The 24,469-nt window shown below is 52.6% G+C and overlaps 1 protein-coding gene across 1 annotated transcript in view; it reads right to left on the bottom strand.

The window, feature by feature from the left end:
* The window catches only part of SHANK3 (SH3 and multiple ankyrin repeat domains 3), a 126,027-nt gene that overhangs the window by 42,698 nt on the left and 58,860 nt on the right, over positions 1 to 24,469 (bottom strand). Inside the window, exons 11-14 of the mRNA XM_039711873.1 lie at positions 23,092 to 23,153; positions 21,581 to 21,656; positions 13,035 to 13,117; positions 4,854 to 4,978 (exon numbers count right to left, since the gene is read on the bottom strand). Coding sequence (XP_039567807.1) covers positions 4,854 to 4,978; positions 13,035 to 13,117; positions 21,581 to 21,656; positions 23,092 to 23,153 — 346 coding nt within the window. The remainder of the gene's footprint in view (positions 1 to 4,853; positions 4,979 to 13,034; positions 13,118 to 21,580; positions 21,657 to 23,091; positions 23,154 to 24,469) is intronic.

Here is a 24,469-nt window from a genome sequence, read left to right as displayed (position 1 = left end):
AGAAATAAACATGGATCAGAATTCCCAGTGGGAAAGAAAAAATACTGAAGGAGTCCACAAAAATCCATTTTTCCCATTTTTTTTTCCCCATCTTTTCCCGTCTTTTTTGTGGCAGTTGGGAGTCACTGCCCGGTGATGGTGAGGAGGAGATGGGAATTGCCAATTCCTGCTGACAGATTCCCAAAAAAATGGGGTTTTCCTGGTTTTTTTGAGCGGCCAGTCATGGAATGTTCGGAATGGAGAGAATTCCCTGGAAAACCATTCCATGGATTGCAGTAAATCCCACGGGAACTTGCCCATGGAATGGGGTCGACTTGGGGAGGGGGGAAAGGTCCAAGCCGGGATCCTCGGGAGGATTTTGGGATCTGGAGAATCCTGGATAATCCCAAACTCTGTGGAATGGCAATCCCTGGATTTCTGCTCTTTCCTCTTGGTGAAGGTTCATCCCAAGATTCCTGGAGTTCTTCCCAACGCTCCGTGTTTATTCCATGGATCCATCCCGAGGGACAGATCCCAAGAGCCCATTCTGGCTCCTTTGCTCCGGGAAACTTTGGATTCCCGGGAATCATTGTGTGGGATCGTTGGCAGCTCCGAAGTTTCACCAAGAAGAAAGAGCAGAAATCCAGGGATTGCCATTTCACAGAATTTGGGATTATCCAGATCCCAAAATTCTCCTGAGGATCCCGGCTTGGACTTTTCCTTCCTCTCCTAGTCCACCCCATTCCATGGGCAAGTTCCCATGGGATTTACTGCAATCCATGGAATGGTTTTCCAGGGAATTCTCTCCACGTGCACCAAGCTCCTTGCAAACCGCCATAATCCCACACGCACATTCCAGAGCCAGGAATTCCTGGATCCTCTCCCCTTTTCCCACATCCTGAATAATTCCCAGCTCCCATCCCAATCCCACTGGATCCATCCGGGATCCATGTGGGAATTTCAGGGAGTGCAGGAATTTCGTCCTTCCAGGATCTGCCACATCCAATCAAAAAAATCTGGGAGAAAACCAGAAATTTATGGGAGAATTCCCTTTTCCTGATGGAATTCCCAAGCCTGGAACCTCCATTCCCTGCCAGGCAGGGTTTGCTGGAATGGGAAATTCCCAAGGTTCTCCCATCAGCATTTCCTGGGTTGGGAATGAAATCCTGGAATCCAGGAATCCCTGAGGCTGGAAATCCCACTGGGAACATTCCCAGCACTGCCATTCCCACCCTGATCCATGGATTTGAAATCCCTTGGGAATGGTGATTCCCACTGCCCTGCTCAGCCCATTCCCATCCTTCCCAACCTTTTCCACAAAGGATTTTTCCCAAACATCCCATTCCTGGCTCAGCTTGAGGCCGTTCCCTCTCATCCTGACCTTTTTTCCCTGGGATCAGATCCTGATTCCCACCTGGATCCAGCCAGGGAATTGCTGGGAATTGTCTCCCACTCCTAACTGTCTTTATTTCCACCTGAATCCCACAGTTTTGAAGGAATTCCAACAAAACCCTCGGGATAACCTGAGCCTGACCTCCACGGAATTCCTTGGGATTTCAATCCTGGAATTCTCTGTGCTCCCAATTCATCCCTGCCTTGATTTCCCTCAATTCCCTTCCTCCGGAAAACTGGGAGAGCCCAATGCTCATGCCGAGCCTCCGGAATTCCAGGGCTGAGCAGCATTCCCAGACCCCCCTCCCGCAGATCTCCGGGATCCGCTCTCCCAGCCCGGTAATTTGGGAGCGGATATTTTTAGGAATTCCTCTCTCCTTGGTTACTGGGAAACTTTGTGTTCCGAGACATCTCCTGGAGAAATCCGAGCTCCGCATTCGTTCCCAACTCGGAGCGGAACATTCCAGCTTTTTTTCCCCGCACCAGAATATCCCAAATTTTGAGCATTTCCATAAAAAAAATGGAGCTGGATCAGCCTCTTCCTTCTTTTTTTTTTTCCCCAGCTCCCGATGCTCCCAAATTCCCAACGATCCGAAATCCCGGCCTTTGATATTTCCTCGGATCCTTTTTATCAACCTCCCACGCTCCGGAGCCGGAATTATCCGCATTTCCTGCTTTTTTTGCTTCCTGACCTTTCCAGCAGGGAGAGAATCTGGGAATGTTTCAGCGCTCCCTCATTCCCACAATTCCAGAGGGGGAATTTTTGGTCCTAGAGGATTTCTTCCCCCCACCCTGGATTTTTGGGGTCCATGTCCTTCAAAACACTCTGGAATTTTGTTCACTGGGATCATGGAATGGTTGGGATTGGATTGTCCCATTCCCACCACTGCCCAGAGCAGGATTCTACCTCATTCCCAAAGAAAATCGTGGAATTGTGGAGATTGGAAAAGCCCTCAGAGTTTGGAAAAACCCACATTCCCAAATCCCGATTTTGAACATTCCGAAGGATTTGATTCCACCACTGCTCCTTCCAAAGCTTCCCAACCATTTCCACGGAGCAACATTCCCAAATATCCCATCCAAACCTCCCCAGGGGATGCTGGGGCTGTCATTCCAGTTTTTCCTTTTAGAAAACTTGGGATAACAATGAAATCTGGCCCTAAATCCTGGAAATATCCACGGATTTCCAGCCATGTCTGTATCCCAGATTCTGGGAATTCCCACCCGGATCCTCAAGGAATCATGGAATTCTCATGGAAGTGGTCAAAGTTCTCCACTTCCAAGGCTCCTCATGAAAAAAATTCCAGGATTTAAAACCTGCCAGGATGAGGGGGAGACAAAAGGCTGGAAATTCTGGATTTTCCTCTGGAATTCCAGTGGGATTGTCCCAATCCCACCCCCGGGGACGTCGGATCTTGGCAATTCCCCAGCCTGGCACCGGGAATTTCCTCATGGAGCCATTCCTGGAATGTGGTTCATGGGATCATGGAATTGTTGGAGGTCGGAAAAGCTCTTGGAGATCAAATCCCAGAATTCCCAGCTCTGCCAGGGCCGCCCTGGATCCAGGTCCTCCAAATCCACTGGGATTTGATTCCCTTCAGGAGGAATTTTCCCAATTTTCAGCCTAAATTGTGGCTGTTCCAGAGGCTGCTCCGGATTTTTTGGGAGGAAATCCGAGTGGAATTCAGGGCTGGAAGTGGCATCGAGGGCAGCTCGGGAGAGCTCCGGGAGCGACCCAATTCCCAAAAGGAATGTGGGGACTCTGGATCCCTCCGGATGCACACCTGGAGAATTCCAGGACCTCCTGATCCACACCTGGAGGACTCTGGATCCTCCTGACCTGGAAAACTTCTGGAAGCTCCCGATCCACAGGTTGGGATGCTGGATCCCTCTGGATCCACACCTGGAAAACTCCTGAAAGCTCCAACACCTGGAGGACTCTGGATCCCTCTGGATCCCCACCTGGAGAATTCCAGACCCTCCTGATCCACACCTGGAGAGCTCCTGGCACTTCCATCACCTGGAGGACTCTGGATCCCTCTGGATCCACACCTGGAGGACTTCTGGAAGCTTGGAATCTGCAGGAATTTCCCCATGGAAAGGGGTCAGGCCTTGGCGGGGGCTGCCCAGCCCAGCCAGGAATTCCCAAATTTTTGGGAATTTCTCAATGGAAATGAGTCTCCAGCCATCCCAAATCCCTCCAGGCTTTATTTTCCTCCTTCTCCTGTCAGGACAAGCAGGAGTGGGAATATCCCAGGTCTAATGTGTCCAGGGAATTCCTGGAATTCCACTCAGTGCTCTGGGCTGGGGACCAGGCCCAGTTGGATTCAGTGTCCTTGGAATTCTTTTCCAAGCCCAGGGGTCCCCAGGATTCTGAGGAGAAGCACACGGGAACAGCTCCAGGATTTTGGGAAGCCTCTCCCGGGCACGGAGCAGGGACATTCCTGGTGTCACACTGGCCCCAAAAGGAAGTTCAGGGAATATGCGAGGCTGGAGCCGGGAAATTATCCATGGAAAAGGCAGTGAGGGGGAAAATCTGAAAACTGCATTCCAAGGACAAAAGGAGCTCCCAGAGCTCAGAGGGCAGCACAAAATGCCAGAGATTCATCCCAAATGGAATCCTGGAATGGTTTGGGTGGGAAGGAACCTCAAAGTTCATTCCATGGACACTTCCCATGATCCCAGGCTGCTCCAACCTTTCCTTGGGCACTGCAGGGATGCAGGGGCAGCCCCAGCTGCTCTGGCAATTCCAGCCCAGCCAGCAATTCCTCATGGCCAAGATCCCATCCATGGCTGCCCTCTGGCACTGGCAGCCATTCCCTGGCTCCTGTCCCTTGTCCCCAGTCCCTCTGCAGCTCTCCTGGAGCCCCTTCGGGCCCTGGGTTGTGCTGGAAGCTCTCCCTGGATCCTTCCCTTCTCCAGGAGAACATTCCCAGCTCTCCCAGTCTGGCAGGATCCATCCCAATCCCAACACTCCACACATTCCATTGGAATCCAACCTTCCATGATTCCTTTCCAACCAAAGCAGTGCCTGGATCCAGCCCCTGAACCATTCCTTGGATTTCCCATGGGAAAACCTTTTTTACGCCTTTCCAACCTCCAGGCCTGCCCTGTTCCCACCAATCCCATGGGAACATCCCAAGTTCCTCCTCCAGCCAGGAAAATCCCTAAAGCACTGACAAATCCAGGGAATCTCCTGAAATCCTGGTGTGTTCTCCACAGGATGGAGCAGCCACAATTCCAAGGGGATTCGATAGCACCAGGGGACTCTGGATCCCTCTGGATCCTGGAGAATTCCAGATCCTCCTGATCCGCACCTGGAGAACACCAGGATGCCTCTGGATCCACACCCAAAGAACCTCTGGAAGTTCCACAACCTGGAGGAGTCCGTATCCTCCTGACCCATACCCGGGAGAATCCCAAAACTCCTGGGCAATTCCCAAAATTCCTGGGGAAGGAGTGGAATTCCACGAGGAGCTCACCTCGATCAGAAAGTCCCCCGTGCGCAATCCCGCTCTCCAGGCGACTCCTTCCACATCCACGGATTCCAGGTACTGCAGCGCTGGGAATGCCGGCGTGGGCGTGAACTCCTCGATCGGGGTCTCGGCTGGAAAACACAACGGGAAGGGGAATTGAGGGATTCCCAAGGAAATTCCATAAGGGAAGGCTCAGCCTGTCCACAGCATTCCTAAAATCATGGAATTACAGAGCTGGAAAGGCCTCAGAGCTCAACTGTTCCCAGCAGTGCTGAGGCCACCCCTGATCCGTGTCCCCAAGTGCCACATCCATGGATTCATGGATTTGAATCCCACCCCTTGTCCTGTCCCTGTTCCCACCTCAGTGATGGAATCCCAGGTGGAACCAGTACTGGAATCAATGATGGAATCAATCATGGAAATAATGAAGGAATGAATCCAAGATGGAATCAATAATGGAATCCAAGATGGAATCAATAATGGAACTAACAATGGAATCAATGATGGAATCCATAATGGAAATACCAATGGAATCAATCATGGAATTAATGATGGAATCAATGATAGAATCCAAGACTGAATCAATGAAAGAGTCGAAGATGAAATCCATAATGGAACTAATGACGGAATCAATAATGGAACTAATAATGGAATCAATGAAGGAATCAATAAAGGAATCAAAGAAGGAATCAGTGATGGAATCCAAGATGGAATCCAAGATGGAGCCAATAATAGACTCAGTCATGGAATCAATGATGGAGTCACGGAGCTATTTTGGTTGGAAAATCCCATCGGATCCAACCATTCCCAGCACTCCCAAAGGCCCCCCTGCCCCACATTTCTGAGTGCAGCATCCTCAGGTTCTTTAGACACTTCCAGGGATGGGAACTCCATGAATTCCCTGAAAAAATCCACCAGGCTGGAGCAATCTGGGACAGCAGGAGATGACACTCTGAACAGAGGCACATCCAGGAATTCCTTGGACACTCCAGGGATGGGACTCCAAAGCTCCCTGGGCAGCCCCTGCCAAGGCCTGACCCCTTTCCATGGCAAACGATCCCAAATGTGGGAGCGGGGCCTGCCCTGGGCCAGCCTGAGGCCGCTCCCTCTTCTCCCGGGGCTCCTTCCCTGGAGCAGATCCCGATCCCCGCGGGCTCCTGGCAGGAGCTGGGCACAGCCAGAAGGACATTCCCCATCCCTGCCCCGATCCCAGCAGAGCTGCCCTGGCCCCAGCCCGGCCCAGATCCCACTTTTCCCGGGCTCTCCCTGCACGGATCCCTGGCAGCCCCTGCCCAGCCCAGGGGGGCTCGGGGGCCCTTCCCGAGGCACTGCCGGCATTCCATGGGCAAGGATTCCACAATTCCCCAGTCCTGGCGGGGCCTGCCTGGCAAGGACCTCCCAGCCCATCCCACAGATCCCTGGGATCCAGGAGATCCCACGGGCACAGCACAGGAAATTTTCCAAGCATTTCCATTCCCAGGATCCATGAATTCCACCCCGGGTCGATCCCAAACCTTTGGCTCCCGGAATGGATCCAGAGGATCCATCAGGACCCACCAAAGCTCTGAAAAATGGGAGAGATCCCCGCTGGGACAATCCAGCCTGAGGAAAATCCATCCCTTCAATCCTTCCCGCCCTCCTTATCCCAAGTTTTCCCTCTTCCCTCTCACTTCCAGCCGAGTCCTTCCCCCGGAGCCACGGGGTCTCCTCATTCCCAAATCCCCCTGGCACGGATCAGGAGCCAGGAGAAATTCTCATCCCTGCAAATTATCCCAAGAAATGGATTTTTAGGAGCTGATGGATCCCAGATCCCCGAGGTGACCCTGTTGGCCTCTCCTTTGACCTCCATCCAGCAACATTCCCAACGTTCCCCTCCCTTCCCGCCAAATCCAAGCGTCCAATTCCACCCAGATCCAAGACTTCTCCTCCTCTCTCCTGTTTTCTCCCACATTTTAGGCGGGATTTTTCCACTCCGGCACGGATCACACCCAGGGAACCTTTCCCTGCCACCCCTCCATGTGCTGAAGCTTCTCAGCTGCTTCCCACCAACGGCTTTCCACGATTTCTGCCTTTCCCGGGAGAAGTGGCAAACGCTTGACAGCTCATCCCTATTTTTAGACATTCCGACGGAATGTCGGAGCGCTCTCCAGATCCTCCAGGATCCTTCCAGGATTCCATCTCCTGCTATCCCAGGCTGTTCCAAGTGTCCGAGCTGGCCTCGGACACTTCCAGGGATCCAGGGGCAGCCATGGATTCTCTGGGATGAATTTCAGGGAGCGAATCCCACATTCCCATGGATCCCATTGCATCCCATGCCCATCCATCCCTGAGTTAGCCATGTGTCATTCCAGGCACTTTTCCAGCTTTTTCCGTGGGCTGGGAGCCACCAGCCCACAGCGGGTGCACGTCGTGATCCAGGATTTGTGAAGCGCTGCCGGAGCGTGAAGGATTTGGCAAATGGGAAAATGCTCGGGAATTGGGAATTGTCTCCCTATGGAATAATGCTGGGAGCAGAATTTTATCCAGGAGGGGTCAAAGGGACACAGGGACAATTCCCACTGGCCCAGATTTTTCCAGCCTTTCCTTGGGCACTGCAGGGATCAGGGGCAGCCCCAGCTGCTCTGGCAATTCCAGCCCAGCCAGCAATTCCTCATGGCCAACATCCCATCCATGGCTGCCCTCTGGCACTGGCAGCCATTCCCTGGCTCCTGTCCCTTGTCCCCAGTCCCTCTGCAGCTCTCCTGGAGCCCCTTTGGGCCTGGAATGTGCTGGAAGCTCTCCCTGGATCCTTCCATTCTCCAGGAGAACATTCCCAGTTTTTCAGAGGGAAGCTGATCCAATCCCCTGGATTTGCTCCAGGATTTCCAGGTCCTCCTGGTGTCGGGAGCACTGGAGCTCCCCCTGGAGTGGTTTGGGTGGGAAGGGACACAAATCCCACCCAGTTCCAACCCTTGGACACTTCCCACTATCCCAGGCTGCTCCAAGCCCTGTCCTGGCCTTGGGAATTTTTATTCCAGGTTTTCCAACCCCTGGGGATGGAGAAGGAAGAGGAGAAGGACATCCTTGCTCCCAGCAAATCCTGGGAATCCTCATCCATCTCTCCCAGTTCAGCCATCCCCAAAACCAGTTTAGAACCTGATCCAGGGAATGCTCCAGCTGTGGAAATCATGGAAAATCCATCCCTAAGTGTCCTCCTAGGGAGGAAATCCAATGGGAAGGGTCTCCCATCCAATGGGAGAACCAAACCAAAAAGTTGGGAATTAAATCCAGGAAGTTCCCACTGGGAATGAGGGGAATTCCCTGACCAGGAGGTTCAGCCTTTCCCACCAAAACTCCGGACTCAGAATTCTGGGAAGTGCCATTGGAACCCCTGAGGAGCCACCACAGCCCTGGTTGGGGAATTGGGAATTCTGGGCTTAAATTCCCACAATTCCCAGCTGGAATTCCAGAGCCAGCTGCGGGAGAAGCCCTGCCAGGGCTGGGTCACCAGGAAGGACTGGAACACCAAAATCCATCCTGGAGGGACAAAATCCATCTGGGAGGGAACCAAATCCCATCCTGGGGAACATCAAACTCCATCCTGAGGGACCGAGTCCCATCCCGGAGGGACCAAATTCCATCCTGGGCATCAAATTCCATCCTGGAAACACCAAATTCCATCCTGGGTATCCAAATCCCATCCAGGAGGACCAAATCCCATCCTGGAGACACCAAAATCCCACCCAGACAACAAAATTCCATCCTGGAGTCACCAAATCCCATCCAGGAGGACCAAATCCCATCCTGGGGAACCAAACCCAACCTGGGGAACCAAAATCCCATCCAGGAGGACAAAATTCCATCCTGGAGTCACCAAATCCCATCCAGGAGGACAAATTCCATCCTGGAAGGACCAATTCCCATCCTGGTCATCCCTGGAGTGGTCAGGCAGATCCCCATCCCACGGATCCCAGAAAGTTCCAAACTCAGGGAATTCCCAAAGGATCCTCCAATCCTCAGCGGATCCTGGCAAGCTGAGAGCTCATGGAATTCCCAAAGGATCCATTGATTCCACAGATCCTGGCAAGTTCTGAGCTCAGGGAATTCCCACCTGGAATATCCAACCCCCAAGCCCAGCTCGAGGCCGTTCCCTCTCCTCCTTTCCCTTGGGATTGGCTCCTTGAGGAGATCCACAGGGAAGAATAATCTTGGGAATTTTGGGAATGACCCGGTTCTCTCCAGGCAAACCAAGGAAAGCTCATCCCATCCAACAAAAACTTGGATTTGTTCCCTTAATTTGGATTTTAGGACACATCCTGGCTATCCCTAAAATCATGGAATGACTTGGGTGGGAAGGGCCCTCAAAGCTCATCCCATTCCATGATGGCATTCCATGATCCCAGGCTGTTCCAGCCTGGCCCTGGACAATTCCAGGGATCCAGGGAGAGCCACAGATTCCCTGGGAATTCCCAAGGGATTGGATGTGGGGCAAGCCCAGCTGCGAGAGCTGCAGGGACTGGGATAAACGGGAATAACTCAGATCCCTGGGATGGATGGGACAGGATGTTCCCCTTGGGAACTGGGAAGTGCCGGAGCGGGGATGGGCTGGGAAGGACCCAGGGTGGGCAGAGCCTTTTCCCTGGGAGTGCTCCCATGGAATGGGAAAAATTCCAGGGAGGAATTTGCAGCAGGAAGAGCAAATTCCTTTAAGGATCATCCCAAAATCCGCCTCCCTCCCTCTGCCCGGGATGAAGCTCCAGCCCTGCCTTTTCCAGCTCCTTTTCCCTCTTTTCCCCACAGGCCTGGAATGGTTTTCCAGGAAAATCCAAAGGGGCAGTGGTGACATGGATGGGGCCAATTCCCCATCTAAAATCCATGGAATCCCAGCCCAAAATCCATGGAATACCGGGATGAGGGGCTGGGAAATGGGGAGGATTCCAAGCCACTTCCCTAACTTGGGAATGCTGCTCCAGAGGGAGCATTCCCAGATTCTGGATCTTCCATGCCAGGACCCCTCTGCATCCGTGTGCTTCCTGTGTCCCACAGAATTCCTGAATCCCGCAGAATTCCCAAATCCCACAGAGCCACATGCCCGCTCCCAACGTTTCCCTCAGTCTGGGCACACGAAGGGAAACTGGGAATGGCAGGAGAACCAGGAAGGAAAAAAAAGGGAAAAAACAGGGAATGGGGTTAAATTTCCCGGTTTTCCCAACACAAAAGCTGTGGGATTGGCCCAGAAAAAAAACTCATGGATGCCATTTTGGGCCCTAAAGTTTCACTGGGTGCTCCACGGATGGAAAGTCCATAGGGAATGGGAGCGAAATTCCCACTGGGATGCAAACCTTGGCAGAAAGGACAGAAGGACATAAATCCAGGAGTTCGCCTGGAAAATCCCATTCCAGCCTGGATCTGCAGCTCTTCCCAGCTTTCCTCCCACGTGGAAAACGGCTCCGCTGTCCCTCTGCTCCTGGGAATGCCGGGGGTGGAGAGGTCTCTCCATCCCGAGCTTTTCCCGCCTCCTCTTTCCTAAATCCACAGGAACATTCCCAAGTCTCCAAGGGATTCTTTTTTTTTTTGCAGCAAAAATGTGGAATTCTGGCCAAAGGAGCCATGGGAAACTCCCAGGAAAGATCCTGGACCTGGGAGAGCCCCGGGATGAGCCGGGAATGAGCTCTGGGGTGGGAGCAGCAGGAAAAGCTCTCCCGGTTTTCCCCAGGGATCCCAAAAGCCCCCAGCTCTCCCCGGCCAAAATCCACGGAAAAGCTCCGAGCACTCCAATCCCAAAAAGCCATGGATGGAACTGGGCAGGGGCTGTTCATTCCCACAGGGAAGAGGAGTGAAAATTCCCAAAAATTCCAAGCAGCATCCACATCAAAACCCCCAGAAAATGGGAAAGGAGAAGATGGAATGAGGGAAGGAAATCCCTTTGGAGCCCCCCAGGATTGCTGGGAAGGGGGCTCCGGAGCTGGGCAGGGGCCATTCCTCCCTCCGGGAAGCAAAGTGACAATTCCCAAAAATTCCAAGCAGCATTCACAGAAAACCTCCTGAAAATTCCGAGAGAGCCACGGTAGCAGCAGGACACTGCACCCCTCCGGGAAGCAAAGTGACAATTCCCAAAAATTCCAAGCAGCATCCACAGAAAACCTGAAAATTCCGAGAGAGCCACGATGGCAGCAGGACACTGCACTGAACAGGAGAAATCCGGGGAAGAAAATCCCTTTGGAGCCCCCCCGGATAACCAGGAATGAGAATCACGAGCTGTTCATTCTCCCAGGGAAAAGAAGTGAAAATTCCCAAAAATTCCAAGGCAGCAGCAGCACCAAAAGCCCCAAAATTCTGAGAGAGCCACGATGGCACCAGGACACGGCACAGAACTGGAGAGAACCGGAGAAATCCAGGGAGGAAAATCCCCTTGGAGCCCCACAGGATTACTGGGAATGAGGATCCTGAGCTGTTCATCCCTCAGGGAAAAGCAGTGACAATTCCCAAAAATTCCAAGGCACCACCAGCACCAAAACCCCCCAAAACCCCAAACCCACAACCCCAGACCACGACACTGAATGAGCCAGGGAGGAAAATCCCTTTGGAGCCTGGGAATGAGAATCCCGGGAATGAGAACCTTGAGCCGTTCATCCCTCAGGGAAAAGGAGTGAAAATTCCCAAAAATTCCAAGGCACCATGAGCAGCACCAGCCCAAAATTGTGAGAGAGCCACGATGGCAGCAGGACACGGCACTGAGCCAGAGAAATCCAGGGAGGAAAATCCCCTTGGAGCCCCCCAGGATTACTGGGAATGGGGCTCCGGAGCCATTCATTCTCCCAGGGAAAAGGAGAAAAAATTCCCAAAAAATTCCAAGGCACCACGAGCAGCACCAGCAACAAAAGCCCCAAAATTCCGAGAGAGCCACGATGGCAGCAGGACATGGCATTGAACCGGAGAAATCCGGGGAGGAAAATCCCCTTGGAGCCCCCCAGGATTGCTTGGAATGAGAATCCCGGGAATGAGAACCCTGAGCCGTTCATCCCTCAGGGAAAAGGAGTGAAAATTCCCAAAAATTCCAAGCCACCACAAGCAGCACCAGCACTAAACCCCCCAGAATTCTGAGAAAGCCACGATGGCAGCAGGACACAGCACAGAACCAGAGAAATCCAGGGAGGAAAATCCCCTTGGAGCCCCCCAGGATTGCTGGGAATGAGGATCCTGAGCTGAGCAGGGGCTGTTCATTCCCTCAGGGAAAAGGAGTGAAAATTCCCAAAAATTCCAAGCCACCACAAGCAGCACCAGCACTAAACCCCCCAGAATTCTGAGAAAGCCACGATGGCAGCAGGACACGGCAGTGAACCGGAGAAATCTAGGGAGGAAAATCCCCTTGGAGCCCCCCAGGATTGCTGGGAATGAGGATCCTGAGCTGAGCAAGGGCTGATCATTCCTTCGGGGAAAAGGAGTGAAAATTCCCAAAAATTCCAAGGCACCACCAGCATAAACCCCCCCCCAAAACCCGAAATCCACAACCCCAGACCACGACACCGAATGAGCTGGGGAAGAAAATCCCTTTGGAGCCTGGGAATGAGAATCCCGGGAATGAGAACCCTGAGCCGTTCATTCTCCAAGGGAAAAGCAGCGACAATTCCCAAAAATTCCAAGCCACAACCAGCAGCAAAACCCCCAAAATTCTGAGAAAGCCACGATGGCAGCAGGACATGGCAGTGAACCGGAGAAATCCGGGGAAGAAAATCCCCTTGGAGCCCCCCAGGATTGCTGGGAATGAGGATCCTGAGCTGAGCAAGGGCTGATCATTCCTTCGGGGAAAAGGAGTGAAAATTCCCAAAAATTCCAAGGCACCATGAGCAGCACCAGCAGCAAAACCCCCAGAACTCCAAATCCACAACCCCAGACCACGACACCGAAGCGAGCCAGGGAAGAAAATCCCTTTGGAGCCCCACAGGATTAGCGGGAAGGAGAACCCTGAACCATTCATTCCCGCGGGGAAAAGGAGTGAAAATTCCCAAAAATTCCAAGGCACCACCAAGCACCAAACCCTCCCCAAAACCCCAAACCCCACTCCACGCCATCACCCCAACCCGATCCCCCCCCAGCGCTGCACAACCACGCCGCTTCCCGGGGGGAAAAAAAAAAACGTGGGGAAAAAAAATCGGGAAAAAAGAAAAAATCCTAGGAAAAACCCTGGAAAAGCGGACCCGGGCTTACCTTTGGCCCCGCGCAGGACGAAGCCGAAGCCCTCATGCTCCCGCTTCTGCAGCACGGCCGTCTTCTCCTCGATGATGTAGTCACTGGGCAGGAAAGAGCACAAGAGAATGATGCCAGGGTTAGAGCGCAGCACCATCGCTGCCAGCGCCGTGGCCTCTGTCACCAGCCGGGGGTGGCCCTGTCACCAGCCGGGGGTGGCCTTTGTCACCAGCCAGGGGTGGCCTTTGTCACTCTTCGCATCCAGCCTTTCATCTCCGCAGGGATCGTTGCTTCCCCTCCCTTTCTTTCTCTTTCTTTCTTTCTTTCTCTCTTTTTTTTTTTCTTCCTGGATTTTTTTTTCTCCTGGATTTTTTTTTTCCTGGGTTTTTTTCTCTCCCCGGATTTTTTTTTTTTTTTTTGCGCCCAAAGTCACACCAAAAAGACGGAAGCGACTTTTGCCTCGGCGTGGAGGAGGAGGAAAAGGAGGAAAAGGAGGAGGAGGGAATTAAAAAAAAAAGCGATCGTGGATGTCCCTGCTGCCCACCGGGCCCCTCGCAGTCACCTGCAGAGGAATGCAGGGATACGGAGCCCTCGCAGGAATGCAGGGATACGGAGCCCACGCAGGAATTTCGGGAATTTCGGGATCCGGAGCTTTGCCCGTTAAACGCGGAGCCCCATCGGGAATCGTCTCTTCCCACACTTGCCGAGCGCGTCTCCCGCGGGAATAAAAACCGGGATTCTTGGATGGCAGCGGCGCTGCCTCCTCGCCGCTGGCCGGGCACGAGCGGGGCACAGTTTAAATCCTCATCCCGGCGGATTTGATCCCAAAATTCCCCCCCTCGGGCGTTGCTAAGTGACGGACTGCCAGGAGCGGGGGGGAAAGAGCATCCTTGGGAAAAGCCCCGGATGATCCAGCGATGGATGGAGGGATGGAGGGAGGGAGGGAGGGGAGCCCCCTCCCCAGATGGGCTCTAGGAGCGGCGGGAGGGGGAGGCGGCCGCAGGTCCCTCCCAGCGGAGCCGCAGGGCTGACATCAGAGCTGGGATAATCCGGGAGCGCCGGGAAGCAGCTTGGGAAGGAGCCGGGAAGTGGGAGCCAGAGCGGGAGGGGAGAGGAGGGAGCCCGGGGAGGGATGGGAACAATGGGAGGGATGGGGAGATGGAAAAGGTTTGGGAATACTGGAGGGGGTGGGGAGGGATGAGGAGGTTTAGGAATATTGGAGAGGGATAAGGAGGGATGGGAACAATGGGAGTGATGGAGAGGGGTGGGAACAATGGGAGGGATGCGGAGGGATGGGGAGATGGAAAAGGTTTGGGAATATTGGAGAGGGGTGGGGAGGGATGGAAACAATGGGAGTGACTGAGAGGGATGGGGAGGGATGGAGAAGGTTTGGGAATATTGGAGAGGGATAGGAACAATGGGAGGGATGGAGACGGATGGGGAGATGGAGAAGGTTTGGGAATATTGGGGAAGGGTGGGGAGGGATGGAAACAATGGGAGGGATGGAGAGGGGTGGGGAGGGATGGGGGAGATGGGAGAGATGAGGAGGGATGGAGAAGGTTTGGGAATATTGGAGAGGGATGCGGAGGGCTGGGGAGATGGAAAAGGTTTGGGAATACTGGGGAAGGGTGGGGAGGGATGGGAACAATGGGAGGGATGCGGAGGGATGGGGAGGGATGGAGAAGGATTGGGAATATTGGAGAGGTATGAGGAGGGATGGGAACAATGGGAGGGATGTTGGGGAATGATTTGGAATATTGGAAAGGGATGGGGAGGGAGGGGAACAATGGGAATGATTGGGAGGGATGGGAGAGATGGGCACAATGGGAGGGATGGGGAGGGATGGAGAGATGGGAGTGATTTGGAATTTTGGAGAGGGATAAGGAGGGATGGGGAGGGATGAGGAGGGTGGGGTGGGATGGAGAGATGGGAACGGATGGGAGGGATGGGAATATTGGGGAATGGTTAGGAATATTGGAAAGGGATGAGGAGGGATTGGGAGGGATGGGAACAATGGGAAGGATGAGGAGGGATGGAGAGAGCGGGAATGGTTGGGAATATTGGAGAGGGATGGGAGGGATGGGGAACAATGGGAGGGATGGGGACGGATGGAAGTGGCTGGGAAAAATGGGAATGTTGGGGAGGGACGGGGAATTATTGGGAATATTGGAGAGGGATGGGAAGGGCTGGGGAGAGATGGGAAGAATGGGAATGTTGGGGAGGGGCTGGGAGATATGGGAGGAACGGGATCAGTGGGAGCGCTGGGAATGCTGGGGAATGTTGGGAGTGATGGAAACAATGGGAATAATGAGGAATGATGGGAGTGATGGGAACGATGGGAATGATGGGGAGTGATGGGAAAAATGGAAACAATGGAAACAATGGGAGTGATGGGAACAACGGGAATGGTGGGAATGATGGGAGTGATGGGAACAATGGGAATGATGGGGAGCAACAGGAAGAGATGGGGAACAACGGGAATGATGGGAATGACAGGGAAGAACAGGAATGATGGGAATGACAGGGAAGAACAGGAATGATGGGAATGACAGGGAAGAACAGGAATGATGGGAATGACAGGGAAGAACAGGAATGATAGGAATGACAGGGAACAATGGGAATTATGGGAACAACAGGAATGACAGGAGGAGCTGGAAAACAATGGGAAGAGTTGGGAAGCGATGGAAAGAGAATGGGAACAACGGGAATGACGGGGAGCCATGGGAAGAGATGGGAAATCATGGGAATGTTGGGAAGGGATTGATGGGAGGGGTGGGGAGCACTGGCAGCGGGAATTCCCCATGGATCCATTCCCAAGGCACGGGAAGGGACTGGAATTCCACTGGGGAATGAGGGGCGGGGCTGGGCCTTGCCAGCTCCTCCGGAGGGAAAATCTCGGATCACCGGGAACAGCAGGAGAGAATGGATCCCTGCCGGGAAAACCTTGGATTTCCTGGATCACTGGGAGGGAACGGATTCCTGCTGGGAACACTTTGGGAATCCATTCCATAGGGAGACAATTCCTAATCCCAGAGTGTTTTCCCATTTGCCAGATCCTTCCGGCTCCAGCAGCGCTTCCCAAATCCCGGAATCACAACACATATCCGCTGTGGGCTGGTGGCTCCCTGCTCTTGGAATGGCGGGATGGGATTCATGGAATCATGGAAAAAGCTGGAAAAGCTCCGGGCTGGAGCGGTGTCATTCCATGGAAACAGGAACGTGGAGGGAGGGAAGGAAAACTCTTCCTGGAAAGGTTTCTCTGGAATCCCACTGGGAGCATTCCCAAGCCTCTGGAATTGTCTGGGAGCAGCAGCTTTTGGGATCAGTTCCTGCTTTCAGGGAGTGTCAGGAATTCCGGGGCTCATGGAATGGTTTGGGTGGGAAGGGACTTCAAGCTCCTGGAATTCCATCCCATTCCATGATCCCAGGCTGCTCCAGCCTGGCCTTGGAAGCTTCCAGGGATCCAGGGGAATCCATAATCCCATTCCTCAGACAAAACAGGTTGGAAAAGTCTCAATTCCATGGAAAACTGGGAATTCTGGCCCGAGGACACCAGAGGGGTTCAGTGGAGCTGCTTTTCCCATTCCACGGGAAAAAGAGCAGGGCTAGATGGGATTTGGGAAGGAATTCCTGGCTGGGGAGGTGGGGAGGGGCTGGGATAGAATTCCAGGGACTGGAATTGGATGGGATTTCAGCTCCATTCCCACCCAAACCATTCCAGGATTCTCCCATGGAATTTCCACCTCAGCAGTGCATTCCCAGCCCTGGAGGTGTCCAGGGAATTCCTGGAATTCCAGCTCTGGGCTGGGATGGGGCCCAGCTTGGCCTCGCTGACCTCGGAGGGCTTTTCCCACCTGAGGAATTCCATGGATTTCAGGATTTCTCCAGCAGCTTCAGCCGACCTCTATTTTTCCTTGAGGAATCAAAAAAATTCCCAGGGGAGTGGAATCCCTCTCCAGCCACTCCAACATTCCAGCATTTTCCTGGGAAGCTCGAACACCTTCCAGTGGTTTTCCCATGGGAATAACCGAGAGGATCCACAAAACCTGATTTTACTTCCCGATTTCCTCCTTTCCTTTTAGAATCCCAGGATCTGGGTTGGAAAAGGGATTCGGGATCATTCCATGGGCAGGGACAATTCCCGCTATCCCAGGTTGCCCCAGGCTTGTTCCAACCAGCCTGGAATTCATCCAGGTGTCTCCTGGGTGGCTTTTCCGGCTGCTCCCCAAACCTTGGGAATGTGGGCGGAGCGTTACCTCAGCGGGATCGGCGTCACCGGGAATGTGGGTGGGATCCAGGTGTGGGATCGGAGCCCGGAGCCGTCACCGGAGCCTCGGGAAGCGTGGGAGCCGGGATGAATCACGGCTCCATTGATTCCCGCAGATTCCAGGGATTCTAAAAGGAGCTGGAATTGCCGGGGGTGGTGCTGAGACCGACGCCCACCTTTAACTCCTGGCATTCCGTAGGGATGGAGAATTCCCGGGATTCCAGCTCCCATTCCAGGTTTTCCACTCAGCCTTGGGCACTAAAGGGTGAGGTGGTGGTGGCCTCTCCAGGAATTCCTTTTCCAAGCCTTTTCCATGGGTTTTCCGTCGTTTTGCCTGATCCAAACCTGACCTTTAATTCCCAGCATTCCACAGGGACAGGGAAAATTCCAGGTCTCCCATTCCAAGTCCCATTCCTGGGATTCCAGCTCCTATTCCAGGTTTTCCACTTGGCCTCAGGCACCAAAGGACAGGAGGGTGGTGGCCTCTCCAGGAATTCCTTTTCCAATCTTTTTCCGTGTCTTTTTTCCCATAGTTCTCCTTGATCCAATGCCCACCTTTAACTCCCAGCATTCCACAGGGACAGGGAAAATTCCAGCTCCCATTCCCAGCCCATTCCAGGTCTCATTCCAGGTTTTCCACTCAGCTGTGGGCACCAAAGGGTGAGGTGGTGGTGGCCTCTCCAGGAATTCCTTTTCCAATCCTTTTCCCAATCTTTTTTCGTGTGTTCTCCACAGTTTTGCCTGATCCAAACCTGACCTTTAACTCCTGGCATTCCACAGGGACAATTCCAGGTTCCATTCCCAGGAAAATTCCAGGTCCCATTCCCAGTACCATTCCCAATCCCATTCCTGATCCCATTCCAGGTTTTCTGCTCAGCCTTGTCACTAAAGGGTGAGGTGGTGGTGGCCTCTCCAGGAATTCCTTTTCCAAGCCTTTTCCATGGGTTTTCCATAGTTTTGCCTGATCCAAAGCCCACCTTTAATTCCTGGTGTTCCACAGGGACAGGGAGAATTCCAGGTCCCATTCCTGATCTCATTCCAGGTCCCATTCCATTGGAATTCCAATGGAAACTCAGCCCCTTTGGATGAGGGAATTCAAGCTTTGGAAACACAGGAAGGAATTCCCAGATTTCCAGAGGGATGGGAGGAGAGGCAACAACACCAAGGAAATCTCAGGAATTACAGGGAAATCCAAGGAAAACTTTTCCCAATGGAAGCTCAGCTCCCTTCGCCTGTGGAATTCCCAGCCTTGGAAACACGGGAAGGAATTCCCAGATTTCCCAGCTCCAGGAACATTATTCCCTAATTCCAACCTCCATTATTCCATAATCCCATCATTCCAACGGCCATAATTCCATAATTGTCAGTCTCCACACATTTTTCCAGCTCCAGCATTCCAAGACTGAGAAATTCCCTTTTCCCCCTCCGTGTTTTCCGTGTTTTCCCTGTTTTCCCCATTTCCCCCTCCCTAATCCCCAACACAAATCCGGGATTGGCTCCTGCTGCCGATTTTTCCCCTTCCCAGCTGCTCCCAGCTTTAATTCCTGAATTAATTTGGAGCCTCTTTAATCCCCGTCTTTAATTCCGAAGGCAATTCCCGCTGGGATTTCTCTTCTGGATAAAGCCGAGATTGGATTTGTCTCCTCCAGGTGAATTTTTTTCAAGCTCTGTCCCGTTTTTCCCATTCCCAAATTTTGGGAATGACTGGAATTTTGAAAGCATCCAGCACATCCCAGCTCCGGAGCGGCCCCTGCTCCTCCTCCTCGGGATTCCTGATTCCAAGGGAAATCTGGGAATGCTGGGAATCCCATCCCAGGGGAGTTTTTTTCATCTCCAATCCAGATTTATCCCAAAATTCCTGAGGACGTCCCATCATTCCAAAGCATTCCATGATCCCACAATTCCATCATTCCCAACTGTTCCACAGAATCTATAATCCAGAATTTTGGGATTTTCCCTTTTCCAACGATTCCCCAAATTTTAACTGGGAGTTTCTGCCTGGAATCCCAACAATTCCCAAAGGATTTCCTGGAGTGGGATCAATCCAAGCCCTCCCTGTGGATCCAATCCCACTCTGGGCTCTTCCCAAGGTTTTTTCCCGATCCGGCTCCTTAAATTCCTCTTAAATTTGCCTTGGGCCAAGGAATGGTGCGGATCCATGGAATTCTGGGAATCTTGGAGCTCGTCCACAACATTTTCCTGCTTTTTTTGAGCTCCTTATCCCAAATTTTGTTCCCGTGAGCATTCCCAGCTCCAAAGAATTTGTGGAATTTTGGGAATTTTCCCAAGTTTGTTTTCCATGCTGGATCCGGCTCCTTAAATTCCCCTTCCTGCCCCACTCCTCCATTGGAATTCCCAGGAATCTTTTCCCAGTGAAAATTCCCAGGAATTCCAACTCCTGGCCAAGAGCTCCTCCTGGTGTTTGCCCAGGATGTGATTCCCAAAGGAAATCCCTTTTCCCGGGATTTTCATGGATTCAATCCCACTTTTTGTGCCACTGAACTGATGGAATTTCACCTCATCCATGAATTCCCACTTTTTTCCCACTCTTCCTGTGATCCCAGCAGGGATTTTCCAGATCTTCCCTTCATTTTTCCTTCGGTTTTCCCTCTTTCCCAATTTTTCCCACAGGAACTGCCAGGGAGCAGCAAATCCCGGGACTTTTGAGGATCCACCCAAATTCCACAAATTCCTCGGAGTCAGGAATGATCCAGGAAGCAAAATTTGGGATAAGGAGCAAAAAAAAAAAAAAAAAAAGGCAGGAAAATGTTGTGGATGAGCTCCAAGATTCCCAGAATTCCATGGATCTGCACAATTCCTTGGCTTCCAAGGAAAAACCCCTCCTCCAGCTCCAAAGGGTTTGGGAATTCAGAAACTTCCCTGGAAAAAGGGAAAACGTCCCCATTCCAAAGGAAGCAGCTGCTCATCCCTGTGGGAATTCCAGAGCTCTGGGACATTCCCGAATCCAGCCCTTCCCATTCCCGTTCCCAAATCCATCAGGAAAAGCCACAGTCCAGGAATGTCCCCCTGCTGTCCCACCTGGGAAAGCGCTCACATTCCCAAACTTTTCCAGAACCTTGGATTCTCCACTGGGACTTGAGACAAGAGTGGGAAAAATTCCCAGACTTCTCCAGAACTTGGGATCCACCACTGCGAAACGAGTCAGGAATGGGAAACGTTCCCAGACTTTTCCAGAATGTTGGATCTTCCCCTGGGACGGGAGCCTGAAATGGCACCACATTCCCAGACTTTTCCAGGATGTTGGATTCTCCCCTGGGAAATGAGCTGGGAATGGGAAACATTCCCAAACTTTGGCTTCTCCAATGGGACAGGAGCCAGGAATGGCAGAACATTCCCAAAATTTTCTGGAAGCTTGGATCCTCCCCTGGGACACAAGCTGGGAATGTTTCACATTCCCAAACTTCTCCAGAACTTTGGATCATCCTCTGGGATGAGCCAGGAATGGGAAACATTCCCAGAATTTTCCAGAACATGGAATCCTCCCTTGGGATGTGAGCCAGGAATGTGAAACATTCCCAAACTTTTCTGGAAGCTTGGATCCTCCCCTGGGACACAAACTAGGAATGGGAAACATTCCCAGACTTTGGATTCTCCAATGGGACAGGAGCCCGGAATGGCAGAACATTCCCAAAATTTTCTGGAAGCTTGGATCCTCCCCTGGGACACAAACTAGGAATGGGAAACATTCCCAGACTTTGGATTCTCCAATGGGACAGGAGCCTGGAACGGCACCACATTCCCAGACTTTTCCAGGATGTTGGATTTTCCTCTGGGAAATGAGGCAGAAATGGGAGCACATTCCCAAACTTCTCCAGAGCCTTGTATCATCCATTGGGAAATGAGCTGGGAACGGGAAACATTCCCAAACTTCTCTGGAATGTTGGATCCTCCAATGGAATAGGAGGTAGGAATGGAAAACATTCCCAGGATTTTCCATTGGAACACGAGCTTGGAATGGGAGCCCATTCCCAAACTTCTTCAGAACCTTGGATCCTTCCCTGGAACATGAGCCAGGAATGGGAAAAATTCCCAAACTTTTCCAGAATGGTGGATCATCCATTGGAATACGAGCCAGGAACGCGGCCACATTCCCAGAATTCCGCAAAACCTCGGATCCTGCCCAGGGACTTCCCCCCTGGAATTCCTCCCACAGCCCAAAACTCCCAGAAAAATCCCATTCCTATGGAATTCCAAACCTCCGTGAGGAAAAGGGCGGGTTTTCCATGGAAACGGGAATTCCCAGAATTCCTGGGATTCCCGGGATTCCGCGGCTCCTTACCTGTGGGAGGTGAAGTTGTCGTAGGATCCGACGGTGTAGTGCCGGAAAAGCCGCTTGGTCCGGTCTTCCCTGGTTTCTGTGGGAAAAATCCACATCCCAAATTATTCCCGGCTTTTCCCGCCTTCCCAAGGGTCCCACAAAGCCTGGGAATTCCATTCCAGGCGGGAATTTCTCCATGGATGAGGAGAATCCGTGGGGGTGAGACCCATGTGTGGCCGAGGAATTCCTGGGAATGTCAGAGCCATTCCTGGAAATCATCCAGGGGGAAATTCCAGCAGAATTCCCGGCTGGAATGACAGAGGAGACTCAACCCTATGGAAAACCCAAATCCCACATTCCTGCCCTGCTTCCATCCTTTTCCAATGTCAGAATGGACGGGAAGAGCTGGGAATGCTCCTGGGAATTCTGTGCTGTCCTGGAGGTCACTGGATCTCCGGGAACACCGGAATTCTGAGGAAAACTGGGAAGGAAGGAGACCCTGGCACCATTCCTGAGGGAGCGGCTTCCATGGAAAAGTTGGGAATGTTTCAGGGATCCTCCATCTCTCCCAGAGGTCTCTGGATCTCTGGGAATTCCGGAATTTGGAGGAAAACTGGGAATGAGGGAGACAATCCCAAGGGAGCAGCCACATTCCCGCTCTGCTTCCATGCTTTTCCCACCTTGGAATGCATGGGAAGAGCTGGGAATGATCCCTCCGGAGTTTTCCAGCCCTTTCCCAGCTCCACCTGGATTAGCCTGGGGAAAAATCCTCACTGCTCCAAGGGGCTCCCGGCTGGAATTCCAGGGGGAAATTCCAAGGAAATGAAGAAGCCTGGGAAGCTCCCAGGTGATGGCAGCACATGGAATAAAACCAGGGAATTCCCCACTTGGATCAGGCTGGGAAAATCCTCACGGGTCCGAGGGGTTTCTGATTCCAGAGGGAAATTCCAAGGAAAAGGAAAAGCTCGGGAAGCTCCCGCTCGGCACCAGGAGACGGCAGCAGGGAGCAGCTGTGGAGCCGATCCAGGAGCGATTCCCGATGGGAATGGGGAAAGGAGAAAGGAAAGGGGAAAAAAGGGGAAAAAAGGGGAAAAAAGGGGAAAAAAGGGGAAAGGAAAGGAAAGGAAAGGAAAGGAAAGGAAAGGAAAGGAAAGGAAAGGAAAGGAAAGGAAAGGAAAGGAAAGGAAAGGAAAGGAAAGGAAAGGAAAGGATTCCCAGCAGATCCCAAATTCCCAGATCCCAAATTCCTACACGCTGACAGTTCCATGAGCTGATCCATCCAGCTCTGGCCTTTCCTGGCACTTCCCATTCCACCGGGAATTCAGGAATTCCCTCCTCCTGCTCCTTCTCCTGCCACCCCAGCCCTTTGGAATTCCCGGTCCCCCCATCCCTCCGGACATTGTCCCTGGTCCCCAGCCCCTCCCGGATCCCATTCCCGAGGAAAAGCTGGGATTTATGGGCTGTCCACGGCCCAGCGGCTCCGTTCCCTTCCCGGCTCCCAAAAATAGCAGCGCTTTTAATGGAGCCGTCACGGAGCCTCCGGAGCTGATGGATGGAGCCGGGAGCAGCCGGGATCCGCAGGGACACGCAGCGGCTGAAATGAACGGGAAGGAGCCGGGATGGGATCCAGGGCATGGGATCCATGGGGTCTATGGGATGGGATCCAGGGCATCTATGGCATGGGAGGGGATGGAATGGGATCCAGGGGATGGGATTTATGGGATGGAATTTATGGGATCCATGAGATGGGATCCAGGGGATGGGATCCATGGGATGGAATTTATGGGATCCATGGGATGGGATCCATGGGGTGAAATGGGATTTGTGGGATGAGATCCATTATATGGGAGTTATGGGATCCATGAGATAGAATTTATGGGATGGGATGGGATGGGATGGGATCCATGGGATGGGATTTATGGGATGGGATGGAATGGGACCCATGGGATGGGATCCAGGGGATGGGATAGGATTCATGGAAAGAGATCCATTACATGGGAGTTATGGGATCCATGGGATGGGATTTATGGGATGGGATGGAATGGGATCCACGGGATGGGATTTATGGGTTGGAATGCAATCCACAGGATGGAATCCACGGGATGGGATTTTTGGGATGGAATGGGATGGGATGGGATGGGATGGGACTGAAGGAATCTGGGATAGTGGAAGGTTTCCATAGGGAATGGGATCAGGATGGGCTTTAAAGCCCTTCCCAACCTAAACATTCCATGAATCCATGACCGAAATCCTTGGCAATTTGGGTCTGGAATAAATCTGGGATGTGCTTGGATCTGCTTGGCCAAGGGACGGGGGAGAAATCTATCCCAAAGTTCTGGGAAAAGCCTGGATTTCAGAATCCTGATTAAATCCATGGAAAAGGATCATCCTGTTTTTTTCTGGGATAATGGACAGCTGGAAAATCATCAGGAAGGACTCAGTGATTGGAGAAGGGATGGGATGGGATCCATGGGATATGGATGGGATGGAATGCCGTGGGATGCTGGCCAGAATTCTGGGATACTGACCTTCTCCAACTGACCAATCCCATTTTCCCCAGTTTTCCCTCTGCTCCCATCCCAACCAATCCCAAATTCTCCATTCCCTGATGAGGAATCCATGACCAGAGCAGATTCCTTGGGACACAATGACCATATTCCCCACCCCACCGAAGGAGCGCTCTGGTGATTCCGTTGGGAATTCCGTCGGGAATTCCGGGACACCGACCTTCTCCAACTGACCAATCCCAATTCTCCCAGCTTTTCCTCTGCTCCCACCCCTCCACCATCCCAGACCCTCCATTTCCTGATGCTGAATCCATGACTGGAATTCCACCCCAGCCCCAATGAGCACCCTGGTGATTCCGTTGGGAATTCTGGACAGAATTCCAGCATACCGACCAATCCCATT

Source organism: Passer montanus, unplaced genomic scaffold (assembly GCF_014805655.1).
Source record: "Passer montanus isolate IOZ18808 unplaced genomic scaffold, ASM1480565v1 scaffold250, whole genome shotgun sequence".
NCBI lineage: Eukaryota > Metazoa > Chordata > Aves > Passeriformes > Passeridae > Passer > Passer montanus.
The sequence above is the reverse complement of the archived record's forward strand: the minus strand, read 5'-3'. Positions and strand labels throughout refer to the sequence as shown.